The following is a 21,450-nucleotide window of genomic DNA, read 5'->3' on the forward strand; positions in this document are numbered from 1 at the left end:
TACACCACCGCTTTGCTATAGCAACCCCAACCACCAGACAAGCGTTCACCCCATAGTGAACATAAAGGGGTGTAGAGTACCAGTCCTGAGCTTTCCACCTGTTTAGCAAAATCATAAACCTTTTCACAAGTCTTTGAATGTGAAGTTCTCTGACTGAGATGCTGTCTAAAAAGGTCAAATTTAGCAGTGATTGGCTATAACCTATAAACCTGCATACACAGAAAAACTTATTTCTCAATGTCTTATTTAATTATGCAAATGTAATAACTAACAATGCTTTATATACTGTATAAGGGGTTATGGTGAAGAGCTCATTTTTTGTCCTCCATACAAGTGTAGCTGCCATATCTGAAATAATTGAATTGCCTTGCTATACTCAAAATACAATGCTGTTAGATTTAGCAAGGATAATTATAGGCAATTTGGGAGCCTGGCTGAATGCAGAAGCGTTCTTTGTAGGATTGAATGAAGCACAAAATTCCCATAGAACAGACTGCTTGGCAATGAACATGCAGCACTTATTGATATGACACAGGAAGTGGGCAACTCAGGGAGTACTGCACATCTGGATTGCACCTGATTATTACTGTACAACATGAGGTGATGCATCCTTCAATTTTAAAGGGATTTGAGAGTGGTAAGAGTGGTGCCAAAATCTAAGCATCACACAGCTATAGATAAGAGCAGACAGCCCTTTTATTCACTGTTAAATCCACTAATTTTAATTGTGATTATATTTCTTATACTGTAATCGCAATGGAATGTCACATTGTGTGTATCAACCCACTTGTGACTTTTGTGGTTTCTACTACATACTGTAAAATTCTACTTCCTAGCCCGAAAACGTTACTACAGAATTTTTAATGATGGTATTGTTTGACATGGCAAATGACACTTCAGGAATAGGCTTACAATAGGCTTAAAACGTATAAACACCACACGTGAAGATGAAAAAGAAGAAGAGACACCCATTTTACCGGAACCACCTTTTATGTTTAAAAGAAATGTACAAATCGATGTAAGATATATTACTGAGATATTATACTGTCTATCTAACTTTTTTTCCATGTGAAACCTCCATTGTTTACCTAAGCTATGATTGTGTTAAGAAACAGGAAAAGAGAAAGTATTGATTTGATCAAACTGTGGACACGCACCAGGGTGTTTGTAGTCCTCTGAGATGTCTGAAGGTGTTTGCAGCAGAGCGGATCTTTTATACACCACGTGCGTTCGTCCGTTTTCCTCTTGCTGCTGCATGCCACGCTCCAGAGGCTCGATGAAGTATTCATCAGTGTTGGTTCGGATCATGCCAGCCTTATGGAGCAAAAATAAAAACATGGAATTTAGCATTTCTACAGAGGTAAGATACATGCAAAGGTTAGGCCTTGTAATGCTGAAGATCAAGTTCCAGATAACAACATAAACTTTTGCATATTTTTAAACTTGTGTTTTTTATTCCAGCACCTTTGACTAATCATATATATAAGTGCAAGTGAAGCACTGTTTTATTCTACTAGCCATTATAAGCTCTTTAAGATTTATAGGATAACATAATAGTATCACATCTTAGCATCGGAGAGAATATGACTTCTGGTCATTAATATTCTTTCTCAGGATTTTTTATCTTCACTTTTTCTGTGAGCTACTTTTTCCCCCTCTCTCTTCCTTTCTAGGTTTTCTCACTTTTCCACCATATGGTCAGACATTCAACAGACACTCATAAATTTGGGTCAGTATTTCTAATTGAGACTAATGGGATTTTTTTTTATGTATTCTGCATTATATGACAAATATTACACAACCTGTGTACAGTGTCTTTTTACAGAAGTAATAAAACGAACAGATTTTATTTTTGTTCATCCCGCATCATAATTTTCTGTGCCTCAATCAAGCTGAATACTGATATTGAAAAGAAAATTTGGAATGTACATAATTTCATACATACTCTGTCTGTAAATGTTGCTCTCAGGTGAGTATTTCAGTGTCACTGGGTGTGTCCGGAGAGTGGGTATGTATGTGTCAATGTGTGCATACTTGACGGTCTGTGTGTGTAAGAATGTGTGTACGCACTGACCTCCTTGTACTTTTAAAGCAGCTCTTTTAGTCAGTGCCTCAAGCCCCAGAACTGGCCTCATGTACTCATGTACACAGTCCAGCCTCTCAAAGCTGATCTCTGGAATGTGCTAGAAGACTACGTCTCTCTCTCTCTCTCTCTCTCTCTCTCTCTCTCTCTCTCTCTCTCTCTCTCTCTCTCACACACACACACACACACACACACACACACACACACACAGATTCCAGCTTTCTACTCATCAGAGGCTTGGACTTCATAGCACTATCCCGTGCACTCTTCAGGAAAGAAATGCCATATTGTATTGATTTTGCAGTGCAAATAATTAAACAAACTTTTTAAAATGTCAAAATTATTTTGCAAATCTTAATGCCTCTCTTAATGGATTTTATATTTGATAATATATTTGAAAAAAAAATTTAATTGTGCCGTATGCGAATGTTTGGACACGCTAGTTGTTTGAACACCCATCCATCAATTTATATACTACACCACTTATTCTACACAGGGTTGTGGGGAAACTGGAACCTATCCCAGAGGACTCCTAGGGAAACAAACCAGGGGACACTCTGGACATTATGCCAACCCATCACAGGGCACAAACACATACACACAAACCTACACACTCATTCACACACTACAGACATTTTTAAGATGCCAAACAGCCTACCATGTGTATCTTTGGACTGAAGAAGGAAACTGGAGTACCCGGAGGAAACCTTTGTGGCACGGGGGTGAACATGTAAACTTAGATGTGAAATCAAAACATCACAACTCCGGAGGTGCAAAACAAACATGTTAACCACAAAGCCACCATGCCCCTTGTCTGTGTATTGCTTACAATTCACAATAAAAAAACAATATCTATAAATGCAAACTGTCTTTTGGAAATAAGCGCTGTTGGCTAAAGAATTATGGTTATGATCATCAAAGGCGAGAAAGTGGCAGAAGAAACATGCCAGGGGTAGATGGAAGAATGGATTCCAGTAAATATCAGCAAATAAATATGGCACAGTCAGTCAAAAAAACTAAAGCTAAAAAGGTTGGCTTCTACAGAAGGGCAATGATCTGAGACATCTTGAAATCCACCATGAACTCCGTCGACAAACACAAAGCTGAGGCCTTTGGAATGGCCAAGTTTTTAATGATGTACTCAATCCCATAACTTGAACATCATTAAAAATATGTAGGTCGATCTTACACATGCTGTACAAAACACAACCATAGTATGTCTCAGAAATAGAGGTGAATAGAATGAATAGAATGGGATTTGTGAAAGGGGGTGTTAAGGAATCACTTTCTATTCAGAATTTCCATTTTAAGTCTTTTATTGCTAGGTGATTAGGGTTGACAGGATGAGTGATGATTGCGTTAACACTCCGATTGTGTTGTGTTACGACAGGAGAGATAACGGCAAGGAAAGAGTGTGTTCAAAGTGTAAGAGAAATAATGTAAAACAACAACCCTACACCCTACTAACGAGCCTAATGTGAACATTGGGTGTTGCATAAAACATGACAATACTTCAAATTAAATATTAGCACACTTTAGATGCCTTTAATAACATGGCAAGTGTAGGATAGCTTTAGCCTTGACATTCAAAAGCTGTATTCATATCTCAAATCCTAAAGTGTCAGACGAGCTTAGCAAAATGCCAACAGGCTTGTGGCTCTCAGACATATCTACTTATGACATTTTGCAATTAATGCATGGTCATAAACAAAGGATGCCAAGCACAAGCTTCTGTTTACAAGGATGTAATGCATTAAGGTAAATCTAAACAAAAATACTGATACGGGTTGCAAGTGACAATAAGTTGTTTGTTCTTGTAATATTTATTTTATTTATGTTCCAGCATAAATCCAAAACCGATATTTGTAGAGAATCAGTAATTAACTATTCCATATCCCCGACCCCAAGCCCTACACTGCAAAACGTTACATTAGCAAACAAAAATATCATTAATATTGGAAATTGTATCTGTAAATATTTCTTATTATGAGATTATTTATATGCTCTTGCTCATTCCAAGCAGTAAATATTCTCATTATACTGGAAGATAACTTTTGATTATTTCTAACAATAAATGAATAAAATGAGAAAAATTATCTACCAAAACTCTTTCAACTAGAACTTATTTATGCTCGGCATTATATTTTCATCATAAAATTGTACTCTGTTCTATATATTTTTCACTTGTTCTGATTTTTTTGCAATGTACACTGACTGGATAAACTACTTTGGTTCAAGAACAATGCCGAATCAACGAGATGTACAATTGGTGAACGTTGCATGTTCCTTAATTAGATGGATTACAGCCTATATGAGCGTATCTGAGCCTATCTAAGTACAACAAAATGGATCAAGGAAATTAAGGAAGAGTAAAAAAGTAAAAGTAAAAAATAAAAATAATAAAATAAAAAGTAAAAAAAAATTTTTTTCTGTGAACATCCAAAAAAGAATTATTTGTCAACAGATATTTGTATGTAAAGATGTTCCAAACCAGACATTTCTCTACCATCATATTAAATGTCAAGATTTAGAAATACTTTACTATAGTTCGCTATAATTTTAGGCACATACTGTACACTAGCAAGGTTGTAGTTCAAACCATGTCATGCTGAACATAAAAAATGTGTATCTACACTTCTGTGCTTTAGTTAAGTATTATTAATATTATAAGATCAAGGGCAATTCATTATGGCAGTGTTCAAACTCGGATCTCTGAACGTCAGGTAATATCTCTGAATGGTGCTTATTTTGTTCTTCCATTTGTAATTAACTGTGTTATAAAAGGTATTAGGGGTCATTTGTCTTTAACGGTGACAGTCTATTCAGTCTTTGTGGCACCAAACCAATTACAACCAGGACAGTTATTTTCAACACTGATGTAATAATACCTTGATCTGACCAGAGTGTCTGCAGCTACAGTGCTGGTGGTTTGGGGAAAAGGAAAAACTATAATTAATGTCTGGGTTCTTTTTTTAAACCATATAGACACCAGAGTTAGGAGAATGTTTTGAGTGGTTTGGATACATTGAACACATCAGAAGCAGAACCAGAACCAGAACTGGACACGAATCTGGAACCTATCCCAGCAGACGTTTCAGAGATGCCAATTAGCCGACAACACATGAAACCACGGTACATGAAGGAAATCCTTAAAACACAAGGCAGAAATGGGACTCGAACCCAGAGTCTAAGAGGTACAAAGCCACCAAACTAAACACTAAGCCACACAATTATATTTATGTTTTACATCATTTTACATCAAGTCCAGAAACAAAATATGTTTTGTCAAGAATGTTATGGCTTCCTTAGAGAAGTAGCTTTAATTCAGGCGAATAAGTGAGGAGCTCAATCTATTTGGGAACTCTAAGCAAAGCTACCTGGGTGACGCTACATGCCCAAAGGTGAGAGAAGATTCATCAGAAAAACTGTTATAAATATAACTATGATATAAAACGATTCAATCCAACAATGTTCTTGGTTAGTTCATAACTCTAAGTCTATAACTCAAAGTGTTAATGTTTTCATCATGATTCTAAAGCAGTAAGAAATTATTTTGTTTTTTTTAAAATAGCAACCAAAAAAAAAAAAAAAGCCCTTTCTATCAGCAGATATCTAAACATGTGACCGGGAGTGGACTGTGGATAAATGTGTCGTGTGCTTTTTTGAAAATAAGTAGTTAGATGAGCAGGAAAAAAGTATATTTCTTTTTATATGTAACCCATTATTGGTAGCTGACCCATTTTCTGCCTGGTGACGTAGGTTAAAATGAGTCACTTTGTTAATTAATTATTACAGAATAAAAAATGAAAAAATCATTTTAGTACATTTGTATATAGAAGACTGCAAAGAAACTAAACAGAATGCAAAAAACGTTATCATTTGCAACCGATTATAAACAGTGAGCTACACATTCGTTGCATACCGTATACTAGCCAAAGAAAGCACCTGCTGCAGAAATGACTTTAATACAAGCTAGTGGCAGCAATGAAGACTTTACATTTCTTACACTGAGCACTTCCTTGCATCTCACTAATAAATTCACTGACAGGTATATAACATAAAGTAGATACCCCTGTTGTCAACTCGGGGCTTACAAAGACATGACCGATAAGGTGTTTTCCTCATGTAGCAGACAAAAGCAGGTGGCTTGATAGAGCTTTGCATTTAGCAGTCTTAAAAAAGAGATCAAGAATGCTGTGTTCCATCAGTTTAATATCCACAGCATCAGGGCTAGCCAAGCAGACAGCCATCCTTAGCCAACACAAACATATGGGATTCAGATGAAGGGGTCCAGTTTTCTAAGACAGCCCTCCAGTCTAAACTTTTAAGGAGCCGGTATGAACGTACTTTAAAAAAAGACTCTACCACCTTCGGAAAAAAGCATGGATTCAGCCTGAGACACTGCTACCTTTCACCCTCTGCATTTAAAGGCGTATTTGGTTTAGAAATGTGTGCAAACCTTCGTCATCATTACCTGCCATTTTCATCCTTCCTTAAAAAAGGAACTTTAAGCAAAAAAATAAAATAAAATTTACATAGACTAATTTCTTTCACCCAAGAGGTAAAAAGATGCAAAGGAGAAAAAAAGAAGTTTTCACTAAACAAGAAATTGCGGAAGTTATAGCAGAATATTTAGTACCAAAACAATAATGATTCTCTTAATCATGCAATAAATTACAAAGTTCAAACCCTTTATTTGTTTTAAACAGGTTATTCAGAATCTTCTGAATCCTAAGCGCTCAACTCCTAAACCAAATCTTTGCTCAGAAAACATATTATACCTAAACAGCTCAATAACTATAATGAGAGAACATGACACGAGCTAACCTCATTTTAATTCCCATTTGAAAAGACAACATCAGAATCAAGTCCTTCATTTCTTTTTGTGTTGTCAAGAGGGGGAAAAAAAAGAGCAAACATTTACCCAGTGATCTGAGTGGTGTCTAACCCTTACTGGTGAACTGAAAATAAAACTGAACTCTTTGGGTGAATAGGCCCCAATGTCTAGGGAAATGACAACAGAAAATGTTGGCTCTTCTTAAGTTTGAAAGGGTGATTTTATGTGTAAACACATAAATACATCAATATAAGCAGCCAAAGTACACGGCTAGACCTCCTTCGACTTTACTTTATGCTGAAGCTAAATTAAAGAAGTAACTTGCCACTGCATATCCTCAGGCATCTCCCTTCCTGTACCTCAAACCATATACCAAAACAGCTCAGGGGTCAGGCTGCTGCAACACGCAAGCTCCTTGGCTGAATCAACAGGCTACATCAGTAACTATTAGTGAATACGACTTTTGTGCCCGCTCTTACTTGGTTGGGGGAAGTAACTGGCTCCAGTTTGTTCCATCAAAGAAAACCTTTTTGCTACATCTCAACATACTGTATATGTGAGCTTAAAGAAACACAAAATATCCTATCAGATGTGTCATAGCAATCTGACCCTAAGCAAAAGTATTACATTTTTCAAATCATTCTAGGAAGACTAGTGAAAACTAGGAAATAAATCTGCAACGTTGCAGTGTAATATCATCTTCCTTTCAAGAGCATTTGGAGTTACCGAATCGAAGCACAGGTGCCTCTCAGAAAACACAATGAGAACTTCCCTCTCTTATAAATTCCCATTTAGGAACTTATGTAGAAGGAGCTCAGAAAAGTAGAACTCGCCTCTTACACGAGATAACAGTTAACATTAACTGCAGCACACACCCAAATAGGATTTTGCTCAGTTATTTTTTTTTATGCTCCAGGTGCCAGGACAATCTCCACTATGATCCAAAGTTTACCTGCTTTAGTCCTTGAAAAGAACCATTGAACTGAGCCAAAATTTCCAGAGGAAAATGTGTTCGCTCCAGATGGCTGGGATTAGAGTTCACGTTGGAACACCTTTACATAAAAAAAAAAAATAGAAAGTTCACAAAGTTCATACACTTGTTAGCGTTGTAGATGCAACTCATGTAAAATAAATATATTAACCAATGCACCATAAGCTTAGGTAGAGTCTTAAACTTAAACATTATGTGTGTGTGTATATATATATATATATATATATATATATATATATATATATATATATATATATATATATATATATATATATATATATATATATATATATATATACTGTTTGGAACTGATGTGTCAGTGCCACATAAAGTGCTGGGTGGTGTACCATATTTTTTTGTACCATATTTTTAGCTTTAATGATACTGATTCACAAGAAGGTATGGTTTTTTTTTTTTTTTTTTCGAAACTTCCATCAACAGTGGTTTTTCATCATCTATAAAAAAAACTGCTTTATAAATGTATGAGAAAAAGTGTGACGTACATTTAAATATGAAAATACTTACTGAGACTGGACTCAATTGTATGTAATTCCGTTCACAAGCAACAACGATGTGTGTGCTAAGCATTGGATTTCTTTTCTATTTATTTTAGTAAGAATTATACTGATTTTGTGTCAGAATTATACTGTAAATTAATGGTAACAGTTTTGGAAAGCTTGTGTGAAACATGTGTGGACAAGCAAAAGGGAGCTGGCTGCGGGAAATGGTCAGGTTTAACTAATGCAATACGCTGCCATGTTGTCTGTGAAAGTGAAGGACAGATGAAAAAGCCATCAGTTAAAACCATCATCAATCATACGGACAGAACAGAATCAAACTAAACCTATATGATTGGGGTTCTTTCCAATTACAGGCTCAAACACAAACACAAGACTTCACAATGGTTTAGTTCAGTTTTCTTAAATGTGTAAATATTACCATTACCATAACATTCAATTTTTGATTAACTCTCTCTCTCTCTCTCTCTCTCTCTCTCTCTCTCTCTCTCTCTCTCTCTCTCTCTCTCTCTCTACTATATACATATACACACATCCATACTATTCTATATACTGTATAACTCTCTATATAAAAATTGTTACTATCCACACAAAAGCAGACCAAACCTGTATGTGTACGAACATTATAATGTGGTCTAGTGTAGGCATGCTTTGGTTTCAAAGAAGAAACTGCACATGATGATGGTGGAAACAAGCACTGTTGCTCATTTCAGAGCTAACACTGAGAGCAAATATGAAGAATATTTGAAAGGACAGAACTCAAAGACTGGCAGTAAGTTGCATTAGAAAAAAAATACCACCAATTACAAAAACAGCTTCAATAATACATAGTGATATAATATTTTGGTCATATCAACTGTCACTACATATACCCATATTTTCCTTTAATTAACCATTCCTAAAACATCTTTCAACCCTATCAGGTTTCAACGTTTCCCCGGTGAAATACCAGTTAGGTGTCAAATCACAGCTAATCAACAGTAGTGCCATGTATCAAAGAAATAAAGAAAGTCTATTAATTTTGTTCGCATTATTCCACTCCCGGCGGTCAGCTTTAATGAGACATTATTAAGATCAGAGGTTTTTTTAATCCGATCTGTTCTTTTGTTCTCACCATGCAGACAGAGCTTACTGTTCTGTATTCAGTCAAATACAATATAGTGCATTACAATTCAAAACAGTTTAATTTCAAACCTATTGTCCAAGTAACAAAAGGATATTGCAAAGTGGACTACTGAAGAACACAATTCAGTGACTCATTCACTTGACCGCATCCTGGACACATATCGTTATACTAACTTGCTTTAAAACTTCCATAGTTTGACAAACACTGTCGTAACATACAGTATGTATGAGAATTTTGCAGTCTGTCTAATGCAACAGAACATAACATAACAACGTTCGATTCGACTGCAAACGTTCTACGTTTATGGCCCTCCTGGTCCAGATGTGAATGTACATTACCTTGCTCTTCAGTGCTTCTACACTAAGTATGATAGTCAGAATAATAACTTCATGTACCTACAGATGCCCTCTTTTTAACACAGCATTCTTTGTCTAACTTGAGAGGAATGTTAGGTATGACCTGGGCTAAGAAGCAAGAAGAGTTCAAAGGCCCTGTTGCATTGGCGCATGGATCTGAAGAACACCAACTGTTGCAGACATGTAAAAAGACATGGTGCTGAAGAGCACTGGCTCCACTCATTAGTAACACTAAGTTCTGGACAAAAGGAGCGGTGTAGGGCCAAGAACTATGGCATCAAGCCAGCTGCCTGTGTGAAGCTTTGCCAGAAACCCAGTATTCAGATCAGTCATTCTGTACAAGGAATATAAGTATGACTTCCATTACCATAGGAATCACAGAGATGTCGATTACAGTACATAAACCACTGATGTTTGTAAGGGGTTTTTAGTTTTCCACATGGATTTGTGATGTCTTTTACAAATATTTTAGGGTGACTGGTCTTCATTGGTGCCTTGGACTAGTGCACTGAAGGTCTGAACATCCCATCCATAGCAATAGGCATTGAGTTCCCATTATAAAAAGAGAAGCAGAGATTGGCAGTGATGTCCAGCAAGAAGGCCTGGCACGATGCTGATATTACAGTTCATCTCAAAGGTTTTCAGTGGTTTTGATATCAGGGCTCTGTGAATCAATCAAGTACATCCACATACCCAACCTTGGTACACCATGTCTTTATAGACCTCGAGTTGCCCACAAGGGGCATGGTAATGCTGGGACAGTTTTGGGATAGCACTTGTAGTTCCAGTGAAACTAAATCAGCATAAATACATTCAGGATAATGGTGAATGTTATTTGTAACAACAAGTTTGCGTTTTACAGTCAGGTATAACATATTTTTGACCATGCTTTGTACCATAACCTTGTCATGCTGATTTATTAATAGACAAAGGTCTAACCAGATCTATTAGAGCAAAATCTGGTTTATGCATCAGGTAAATGCATTGTGTCAAAACTTTCATGGGATCTTGCATAGAAGGACCAGGCATGATCATTCCACCTTCTTTCCTGTCTGGAAGGAATGTTCACAGGCAGGATTTCATGCTTATCTCAAGTGAGCAAGTCCACTCCTCCTTCTGTCTTTCCTCCACAGGGGTTCGGGTCATTCCTCTATGCTCCCACAGACTTCACAGGCCCAAGAACTGAGGCTACGTATAAAGACTTCCAGACCTGCAGCAGCTCTAATTAAGACCAGCGTAACACACACCTAGTAAAGAAAGAGAGCCACTTAACATCAAAGCCTGTCCACCAATGTTCACTGTTAGATCCAGTCTTCTGCTTAAGGTGGTAAAACATAAACAGGCTATTCAGGCATTAGAGGATTTTCTAAAAGAGTTGCATTTTCTGATAATTATATCTTGAAGCCAAAGCATGATTGTAATGGGATCTCGGAACTTAAAGTTGATCAATTGAATTCTGCTAAAATCTTGCTTGTTACAGCTACTAGAAACAATTGCCAATGACACATCATTCTACTGATTCATTTCATGTTGCTAATCTGCTCTCAAGGACCCAGAAAGGATTATATTATAAACATAGTATTATGAACAGCATTCAACATTTTTGAATATACTAAAAAAATACTAGCAGAAAGAAGTTTGAGTATATTAACCTTTAACCACCCTCGTAATCATCATAAGAATCGCACATTTAATCTAAAGTCAAAGGTTATTAGACCTTTTCAACTACTATTATGAGTTTCTTAAAAAGGATGCATTCTCTACAAAATTCAAAGCACACAAAAGGAAAGTACAGCTCCGTCATTAGATTGTTAAATAGACATCCAGGTTATTGTGTATCTTACAATATGAGGGCAGAATATCTCAAAACCCATGGCAACAACTCTAACCCTACATTAGAGACTTGATGGTTAAGCTAATAACCAAAAAGAAAAAAAAGCAATCAGTTTTCCCCAAGGGAGCCACTACTACTTTTTTAAATTATCCGAGTAAATGAGACCTGAATTACTGATCTCATGTAACTTCTGAGATAACCCCACACATTTTCCTTCCTGTAAAACCCCTCACAAAGGAAGTGCACTCTTACCCCTGTGCTAGTTGAATCCCTAAGGATTGGAAGCAGCAGCTCATTTGTCAGCATCCTGGAGTGACCTGAGGTTCACTCAACTCTGCTATCAATTTGGACACTCGCCCAGGGCACCAGTATCTGTTGTGAGGGGGCTGCTGGGCTTGAAGTGCTGCACAATAGGAACCCTGTGTACTTTTTACATCAAGGATATTTCTACAAGCTTCAGCTTAAACTTCAACTACAGTGAGACTAGAAAGCAACACTTTTTACTTTGGATATCAGCATCCTTGTGGTCGATATGTCTTCCACATTTACGACTGAAGTTTACTTGCCAGCATGTGAGAAGTAAAGGCTACTGCACATTGAAGCTGGCAAAAAGTCAGTTATTTGGGATATATTCGTATTATCACATAAACGCTAACTACTGATGTGAAACAAAGATACACTATAATAGCCTTCCACTGTGCTAATCATTAGTGTCACTAAGACAGTAAAAATGGTCATGTTTAAGCTCTGGAGGCTTGGTGCATGCCTGAGTAAGCGGAACACCATGCTGCCCCCACATGCAGGAAAAAAAAGTTTACAAGGACGATATATGTTGCGTAAAGAGGAAGTTAAGTCTGCAGGCTGTGTGTTTTGTGTAGGAGAGTGTGGCTAACAGGCAGGAAGTCTAAGCATGAGCTCTGCAATCCATAACAATCATAAACCCTTAAACTCCTGCTTTAACATTGAGATGTTTATTCTTTAATTGGTGCAAAATATCCTGTAGATACAGTGAAACTCAAAGGAAATGTATATAGTTATGAGACTGCACAATTTAAGAGTGGATCCACCTTTCAGGTTTGGTTATTTATAAGGTTTGAATAGTCACACATTAGCAAATGTAAGAAATTGTAATTACAAGCTTTCTTTCTTCTAATGTTTGCAATTTTCTTATTCTTTAATTCTTTAACTTGTAGAAAACTATAACATTAGCATTATATTATATTATATAGCGTTATTATAGTCAAAATATTTTGGGGTAAAATTGTTGCTAAAGTGGCACTGCATAAATTATTTCAATATATACCAAGAATAACAAATATATCATATCAGCATTAAAAATAATACTAAGGCCATGTTATGAAGGAAGAGAACATATGTATATACAAATAAACGCTGAGAGGTAGCTCGGGATCGGAACATTCTGTGAGAAAACTTACCAGACCATCACAGTTGTTAATAGCAACTGATCCTCCAGGCATGTCGGTGATGTCCCCAATAAAATTGCAGTTCGTCTTAATCAACTCTTTCCTCAGAATCCTGTCTGTGCGTGTCTCATTCGTGGTGCCATTGGTAGACACCAAAATCTCGTCGTGCCACTCTAGCATGCCGTTAGGTGCCACTAGCCTGCTGTTGGGCCAGAGCCGCAGATGAAACTCCTTGCCAAAAGCAGTGACATTGAAGAAGAGTTTCTCACCTGCTGGCTCTGTGGCATTGGGCACGTTGCGCTTGACACGCTGCTTGTGATTTGCTGAGAGGAGGTGTGACAAGAAGTGTCCACCTGAGTCAGTGCTGACAGGTGTGACCAGGCCATACTCCTTCAGTCTGCTCTTCAAGAAGTCTGAAGAGATAGCAGAGAGACCGAGTGAGAGAAACACAGAGAGAGCATGTCAGACCTTCCAGAGAGATATCATTAATCATTAAAAGGTCTTGGCTTGGTTTAGACTCACATTCTTAAATTGAATACAGCCTCAATCTTCAGGGAGAAAACTTTTTAGGAATTACTCTAACCAGGCACTATTTCCTTCTAACGGGAAAAAGACACACACATAATAACCTAGTAGGCTGCAAGTAATTATAGAATTCATCTGCACTCACTTAATAAGCAAAGTATGTTTAGCATGAACTATCTAATTCTGGAAAGTAATTTTCCACCTCACTTGGCCTGCATCATGTATAAACAATAGCTCGAATACAGGTAAGCATCTGAAATTAGTAAAAAGCTGTCAGAGTGCCTTGTAATCTGTCCTGTGCTACTTTTACAGATGTGGGATATAAAAGCAGATGTTATTGTCTAGCACATTACATCGGTTTGACAAAATTGCATCATCCTTTCATGGTCTGGTTTCAAGTGCATTTACAACAAATAGGTAGATTGTTTATATATATTTCAGGGCATCTGTCAAATGCTGAGTAAACCAACCTATAGAGGAAAACATAAGTAAGGTGCTATGTTTGGCCACCATGAGCCACCAGTACAGATTCTGAACACCTTGGCATAAATTCAGCAAATCTCTCAAGCTATAATGGATAGATGAGTATTATTCTTTTAAAAGATATTCCCTCTATTGATGTTTTGGTAGAAAAAAGCATGAGACAGAATACCATTATTAGAAATATTGTGAAACAAATCACTCGCAGTTCATATCATATATTGCAATATTCCTGTTTAATATTCATTACCAGTTTTAACTAGTAGTAGAACACAGATGACAAAGTTTGCTAGTGGGAACCTAAATGCCACAAAGCATACTTATTTTATAAACCAGTTCACCTAATAAGAAGGAAATGTTATGGCACACGAGTCAACCAAAATGCCTGCTGGCCCATCCCACAGCCTAGCTGTTTCAGTACCTTTGGAGCAATCCTTTTCTCTATTAACTCATCATTCATCTAAACTTCATGTCAAACTCTGTCAATGACTTTGATATTTCTGACTATTTCCAAGAAAATAAATATCTCCTAGTCAAAAGGAATTAATACAGCATATAATTAAGTTGGACAACCTAGACTGTAACATCCTACAGAAAAAAATCTCAAGCATAACTATGCTGTTCTCTTTACATGCAGTAATGTTTAGGATGTCATCAAGCTGAACAGAGCATTTCTGTCATTTTACTATTTTTCCGAGACACCAAAAAATAAATGTCTGCCAGTTTTGAGGTGCCCATGTTTAACATCCAATTTATTTGTCTTGTCACACAATAGTAATGGTTAATGGCTCATATGAAAATAGACACTGAGAACTTAAAGAATTTGCAGTTTTTCATGAATATTTTTCCACAAGCATTCTTTGTTTAAATCTAATCATTTTATTGTGGCAGTTGTATACAATGTTTTACACACAGCTTTAGTTGTGCTGTCTGTTTTATCTGTTTTGTACCAATGTTATTGTGGAGAGGCCCAGCAGGGGGCTCATACCCCCCTTTCCCATCATCCTGCTATACTGACTCACAATACTCTACACACAGAAACCCAACAGTGTCCTGTTTAATCTTACAAGTGACTTACAGCGATTAATTTGTTTCTTCTGATTAAAATGTCTGATAAGTCGATCTCCATTCCTCTGGAGGAACGGAAAAACAGTGTACTGTGATGTGTGAAAGTGTTAAAGTCTACAAAATTTTCTGAGTAACAGTCTTCGGCACATACAGTAACTTGCTATAAGAGACATGACAATAAAGCTCAGCGAAGTTGACTTTCAGAAGAGTTTAACTGAATTGTAACTCTGCCTCTCTCTGTGCTTGAGATCGACTAAGGTGTGCGAGCTTTTCAAATTCCCACAATAATACATAAAGCAGTTCATTAAAGAATAATTCTATCAGTTATTCATTCTATCAATTTTTTACAAACCAATAAAGCACTCTTGTGTTTGTTCTTGAGCAACAAGACAGGTATTGTATCTTTTTCATAAGCTTTATATCTGATTTTCACATTTTAAATATACCTACTAACAACATCTATTCTAAACAAGATAAACAGGATCAGAATTATTCCACTTATGTCTAGATGGTAAACTAGCAAATATTTAATATTATTGTGAAAATATGTTGAAGTCTTCTCTGTGAACAGTTAGAACTGCTATAAGCCCATGTCATTTTATTGTCTTGATAATAGATTTGGTGTTAATCGGAGCTCCAGCCTGAAGTACTTCTTAACTTCTGAAATTCTTTAAATGTCCCAATGTAATCTACTAATATATGAGCTTTTCTTCCGTTCTGCTTATCTCTGTTCTATTATCCTTAAATCCATAAATGCACCCATACAGATTTTCTGCAGTTTAGTAAACTTATATCCTACTTTTATTCTATTAAAAGGAATAAAGTCGAGGAAACTAATAAAAATCCCGATAGGCAGCATACTTCTAAACTTTTTAGATCAACGGTCATAAAAAGCATTTCACTACATGTTGTACTGTTTATGTATTATTGTGTATGTGAGAAACAAAAACTGAACTTGAAAAATATAGTCCCTTCTCACTTACGCCCACTGTGGCCATCCCACTTGGCATGAAATGATTTTTCCTGAAATGTTACCTGAGATTGATTCAGATTTGCTCCTTAACCTTCAACTGCACCTCTTAAACACTGTCGCTGTTCACATAATTGGTTGAACGGAAATTTATAATCAAAAAGGAACAAAATGCTGTGCCTTACCTTCTTTATTAATTTCGCCAGCCTGAAACGAGGAAAAAAAAACAGTTTTAAAGTGATCAAAATACACATACAAAGACAATGTCTACATTTTGAAATCAAATTTTTTCGATTGGAAAAGAGAGTAATGTTATAAAAGTGCTGAACAATATGGCAGGCTGTTGAAGATTTAGTTTATAATATGCTTATTTACCGACTATATACTCTATGAGTACGTATCTTGAATCAAAAGGTTATATACTAGTGCGCTGGTGTGAGGTTCTCTTGTGTACACCTTTTGTTTTACACAAGATTGACACTAAAATCTAATTTTGGTCCATTTATATTTCTAAAATAAAAATGTAAACTTTTCCACGTTATCAGGTTAAACGTACAAAAAGGTGAACCCTCGAGGATAAGACCACTGGTTACAGAAATGAGGAAATGAACAGATTTAGACTATTTTCCTGAGAATGAATCTAAGACTGATATGAAACCTGACAGTTTGGCACATATGTAAGATATTAAAATGAAATGCACCACAAACCTTGATGATCCATGTCCAGAAGAACACACTTCAGTCTATAAAGTTCTGTTGTCTCGATGATTACATTTTGGTTCTGAAGTACCGGCAATATCATGATATTAATGTTAAGTCTGTTGGACTTCTGAACAGAAGGTTGTGAGTTTGAATCCCAGCACCACCAAGGTGCCACTGCTGGGCCCCTGAGAAAGGCCCTCGTCCTCCTTACTAGTCCTTTTTCTAAGTTAAACTTTTTATTTATGTACTTATTTTTAAATCTCAAAGCTTCCAGGTGTATCCATTTTCTTTCTTTTACAAATATAAAACTAGAAGTTTGACTTACCACAGTGGCTGAGGTCAAAGCCACAACAACGAGTAACCTGAGTGACAGCGCGTCCATCACGAGTCGGCTTTTTTCCTCCAACTTTCAGTCTTCAAAGTTCAAGTCTTCCAAAAAAAAAAAGGATAAATCCACCTACAAACTACACTTGGACCCAAAATAAATCCTCTAACGAACAAACCGACATAAAAAAGTTGTTTTTTTAGTTTTTGGTTGCGTCAGTCGAAAGTTTTTAGCACTCGGGTCTGTGTTTGTTTAGTTTTTGTTACTTTTTAGTACAAGTGAAAATACCCAGGAGCTGTAAGTCCGAGCCTTGTGCTGGCTGGACAGAGCCGCGTGTGTGTGTGTGTGTGTGTGTGTGTGCGCGCGTGTGTGTTTATGTGTGTGTGTGTGTGTGTGTGTGTGTGTGTGTGTGTGTGTGTGTGTGTGTGTGTGTGTGTGTGTGTGTGTGTGAGAGAGAGAGAGAGAGAGAGAGAGAGAGAGAGAGAGAGAGAGAGAGAGAGAGAGAGAGGCGGCTCGCGCGACCTGGCTAATAAACTCCAGAGCAGCCGGGCCGTGACGTCACTGGCTCTCCCCGTTAGTAGCGAAGCGCGCGAGGACCAGGTGGTGGTGGAGGAGGAGGAGGAGGAGGTGGTGGTGGTGGTTTTGGTGGAGGAGGAGGAGGTGGTGGTGCTGGAGGACTATGGAAAGAAAACCCATGGTAGTACTTTTGCCAAAGTGAACCGTGAAGACACAGTTTGTCTCTGTCTGTAAAGGTTCTGTTAATGCTACAATGAAGTTTGTATTATGAGGTCATTTGTATTTGTGTGGTGGCCTGACAAAAAACAGACAAACATAAACAAACAAACAAAAAAATCTTTTTACTCATTCACATTTGGACATTTTCTTCTATACACTGCAGTTCTGAAAAAGCAAAAGTTCTGACTTCTCTTTTATGTCTAATTCCGAGTCAAATCTGCTTGTTTCCAAAAGAAAAACAAGGACATTTGCATTTAAAAGATTTACTTCTGCTGAACAACACCTTACTGAATACATCGTATTATGACTTTAAACTAATCTACGTGTGCAAAAACAATATAACTGTGCAAGTAAATGAGGTAAATGAGTTCTTTTTTGGCCCTGTTCACACCTGGTATTAACACGTGTCCTGTGTCCTACGTAATTATTTAGCAATAAGTACATGTCTGAAAGGAGTCAAATGCCTCTCAATGATCACTTATACTACATTCTGCACTGGTCTGGGACACACATGGACATCTGATTGACTCCATCATAGTCGGAAACTACGTAATCATGACAAGACTGAAATTCACACTGATATGATAATAAATCCCTGCTATACACAGATCATAGCTATGAGCTCTCCACTGATAATAACTATCCACTGCACTTCTCATGATCACTCAAAAGTGATCATGACTAACTTCTTTTATTGTTATATCTCCTGTTCAAGTTGTATTAGCAAAATAATTGAGCAAAGCCTTTCAAACAAGCCGTACATTTCAATAAAATAGGATTCCAACATCCTGCTTCAGCTTCGTCTTGCTATTTTCACTGGAATGCTCAGTGAACGCTGTAACATTGGTGCAGAAATAATCACTGACTATTTCAGTCAGTTGTACTTTTTTTGGGGGCAAAATCATCAGCCAGATTAGCAAAATGTAAACATTAGAGTGGTCTTGTGGCATACAGGAGATGACCAGGAGCAAAGTGCCAACCGATTTCAAGACAACAAGCACCTGAGTGGCATCAATGGAGAGAACTGGTCAGACCCTGCTGATGTTGTAAAGGAAAACCTGCATTACTGAGCCAGCTTAGCAACATGAGGAGACACTAACAGTTGCTTGTCCAGAACTACCCCCAAGGTATCATAAACCAGTTAAATGATGCTTGAAATGTCTCATGGAGGACAATGGGAATATTACAATAATTATAATAAGCACTTTGTAAATGATCTTGAAATGTATTCTTGAATCACTTGAGTACCAATTTGGTTTGCTCTTATGTTTATAGCAAATGTTTTGCTTAGAGGTCAGAGATATGGCTTTTTTTTTTTTTTTTTGCATCTGATGTTAATTATTTCTATTCCCTCTGAACATAAGAACAAAACAACCACCGAAAAGACAAAAAAATGTTGTATTTTTAACATGCTTTTTAATGATTTCTTATTTCAGAGCCCAAGGCTGAATTAAATCTGGTGTTGTGAAATTAGTTGTGTTTTATGTCCTTCCATAACTCATCAGTACATTCATGTATACTTAGGCCAAAAACATCCAAAGGCTGTTCATTTTAATTAATAAATAAATAAATAAATAAATAAATAAATAAATAAATAAATAAATAAATAAATAAATAAATAAATAAATAAATGCAAAAAGATATAAGAACAAACCCAGTTTCGTATTCATAGGTGTTTACAGGATGAATTAAAAACTGCAATAAAACAGAAATTATATTTATATATACTGTATACATTGCAAAACAGCTTATATCACAATTTTAAAATCAGTAGACATTAATTATCTTTTTTCTGTTTATAAACAAATGGAACCATTGAATTATTTTGTGTACATCTAGCACCTATACGGCATGATATTATTTGCCAATTCTTGACCATATTATTTCACTTTCTTTTAATGGCATAAAAGTGATGTGGTTGATTGTATATTTGGGGGGATTTATGAGACACCAGAAAGCATTTTTACTGTAGAAACATTACATAGAATCAATATTAATTACATCACTATTAACCTGATTCTATGTAAATTTGAGCCAGAGCTGTACCGTAAATAATGACAAAACTGCAATTAGAGGAAATTAATCAACATCTGACTAGATTCAAAACAAAACCATGAACTAAAATCCTGTGAACTAAAATCCTATGGTTTTTCCCTGCTTTGTGAAATGTATAAAAATACTAAGTAGGCTCAGTTTTTCATGCTTCTGGGTCTACGGATGTAGTAGCTCAGTGGTTAAGGTGTTGGAGGTCCCAGGTCCACAAAGCCGTCACTGCTGGGCTCCTGAGCAAGGCTCCTTAACCCTCAATTGCTCAGTTGTATAAATTAAAATAAAATGTAAGTTGCTTTGGATAAAGGTGCTAAATGACAGAAAAGTAAGACAGTATCTTGAGAAAAAGATTTAAATGACTTGCGAATGACTTGTAAATGACCTTCTTTTTAGGGCATACAATGCAGGAGCTTCAGTTACAAGACTGCTCAACTGTGATTAGATCTATGGGAATGACATTCAGTAACTTATTCTAATGCATTACTGCAACATATAAACGTAGCTGAGAATGTCAATGGCTTAGAAACATGGCAGTAGACAATAGAGAGATTACATGTATATTATAGTAGCCATGCTACAAAGAGGAATAAACTACTGAGAGGTAACTGGTGCTAAAAAAGATAAGGACTTGTTTACAAGAAAAAAATGAATTCACATACTTTGGTTTGACATGCTAGGCAGCAAACCCCATCACTAGCATCAAAATACCATCTCAGCAAATATCTTTTTAAAGACTAACATTCATCCCTGCAGAACAGTTCACAGAGACTCGTATAATCTACGCCAAGGTCATCTGATGCTGTTGTAGCAGCTTGCAGTGACCTAACAGCTTACTAAGGCATTTTTTTCTCGTTCCTGGATATTAAGTTCTTTCTGGATATTAAGTTTTCTTTCTTTTAACAACAAGTGAAAGCAAACAAGAGGTTTTAGTCTTTGTCATCTAAGCTTTTTGTATACACTTACAACCGGACACTTGCCATCAATCAGGAGGATCTTTAATGAAATAATAATAATAATAATAATAATAATAATAATAATAATAATAATAAGAAGAAGAAGAAGAAGAAGAAGAAGAAGAAGAAGAAGAAGAAGAACAGAAATATAATGTGTGTTTAAACAATTAGCCAGCTTCAAAATGCAAGAAAATGAAAAGACATGGAAACTGCCACATATACATTAGCTGCATGGAGTGAATAGAAATGCCTTTAATTCAAATTCAAATATAATAATTGTGTTTGTTTTTTAATGCGTTTTGGTTTGTTGATATAGAAGAAATGCTGTCCTCTGTCTCCTGGGACTCTTACTGACACACAAATACACAGTGCAGGATACACAGCATGGTAGTAGACGATGTGCCCAGCACTGGACGATCTTCTCAATTTTGCCTCTGGCTGATCTCCCAGTGGTTAGTCGTTGTTTTGCTCAAA

At 36.5% G+C, this 21,450-nt stretch overlaps 1 protein-coding gene across 4 annotated transcripts in view; it reads right to left on the reverse strand.

Moving 5' to 3' along the window:
- adamts3 (ADAM metallopeptidase with thrombospondin type 1 motif, 3) overlaps window positions 1–17,657 on the reverse strand; it is a 68,113-nt gene extending 50,456 nt beyond the window's left edge. For 3 of the 4 annotated variants that reach the window (XM_027138462.2, XM_027138461.2, XM_027138460.2), the window contains exons 1-4: window positions 17,240–17,657; window positions 16,398–16,419; window positions 13,182–13,582; window positions 1,158–1,314 (exon numbers count right to left, since the gene is read on the reverse strand). In XM_027138462.2, the coding sequence (XP_026994263.1) occupies window positions 1,158–1,314; window positions 13,182–13,582; window positions 16,398–16,419; window positions 17,240–17,296 (637 nt within the window). In that variant the 5' untranslated portion in view covers window positions 17,297–17,657. The remainder of the gene's footprint in view (window positions 1–1,157; window positions 1,315–13,181; window positions 13,583–16,397; window positions 16,420–17,239) is intronic. The other variant, XM_027138463.2, reaches the window with a different exon arrangement.
- Between the last annotated feature and the right edge of the window lie 3,793 nt (window positions 17,658–21,450).

Source organism: Tachysurus fulvidraco, chromosome 9, assembly GCF_022655615.1.
Source record: "Tachysurus fulvidraco isolate hzauxx_2018 chromosome 9, HZAU_PFXX_2.0, whole genome shotgun sequence".
NCBI classification, from domain to species: domain Eukaryota; kingdom Metazoa; phylum Chordata; class Actinopteri; order Siluriformes; family Bagridae; genus Tachysurus; species Tachysurus fulvidraco.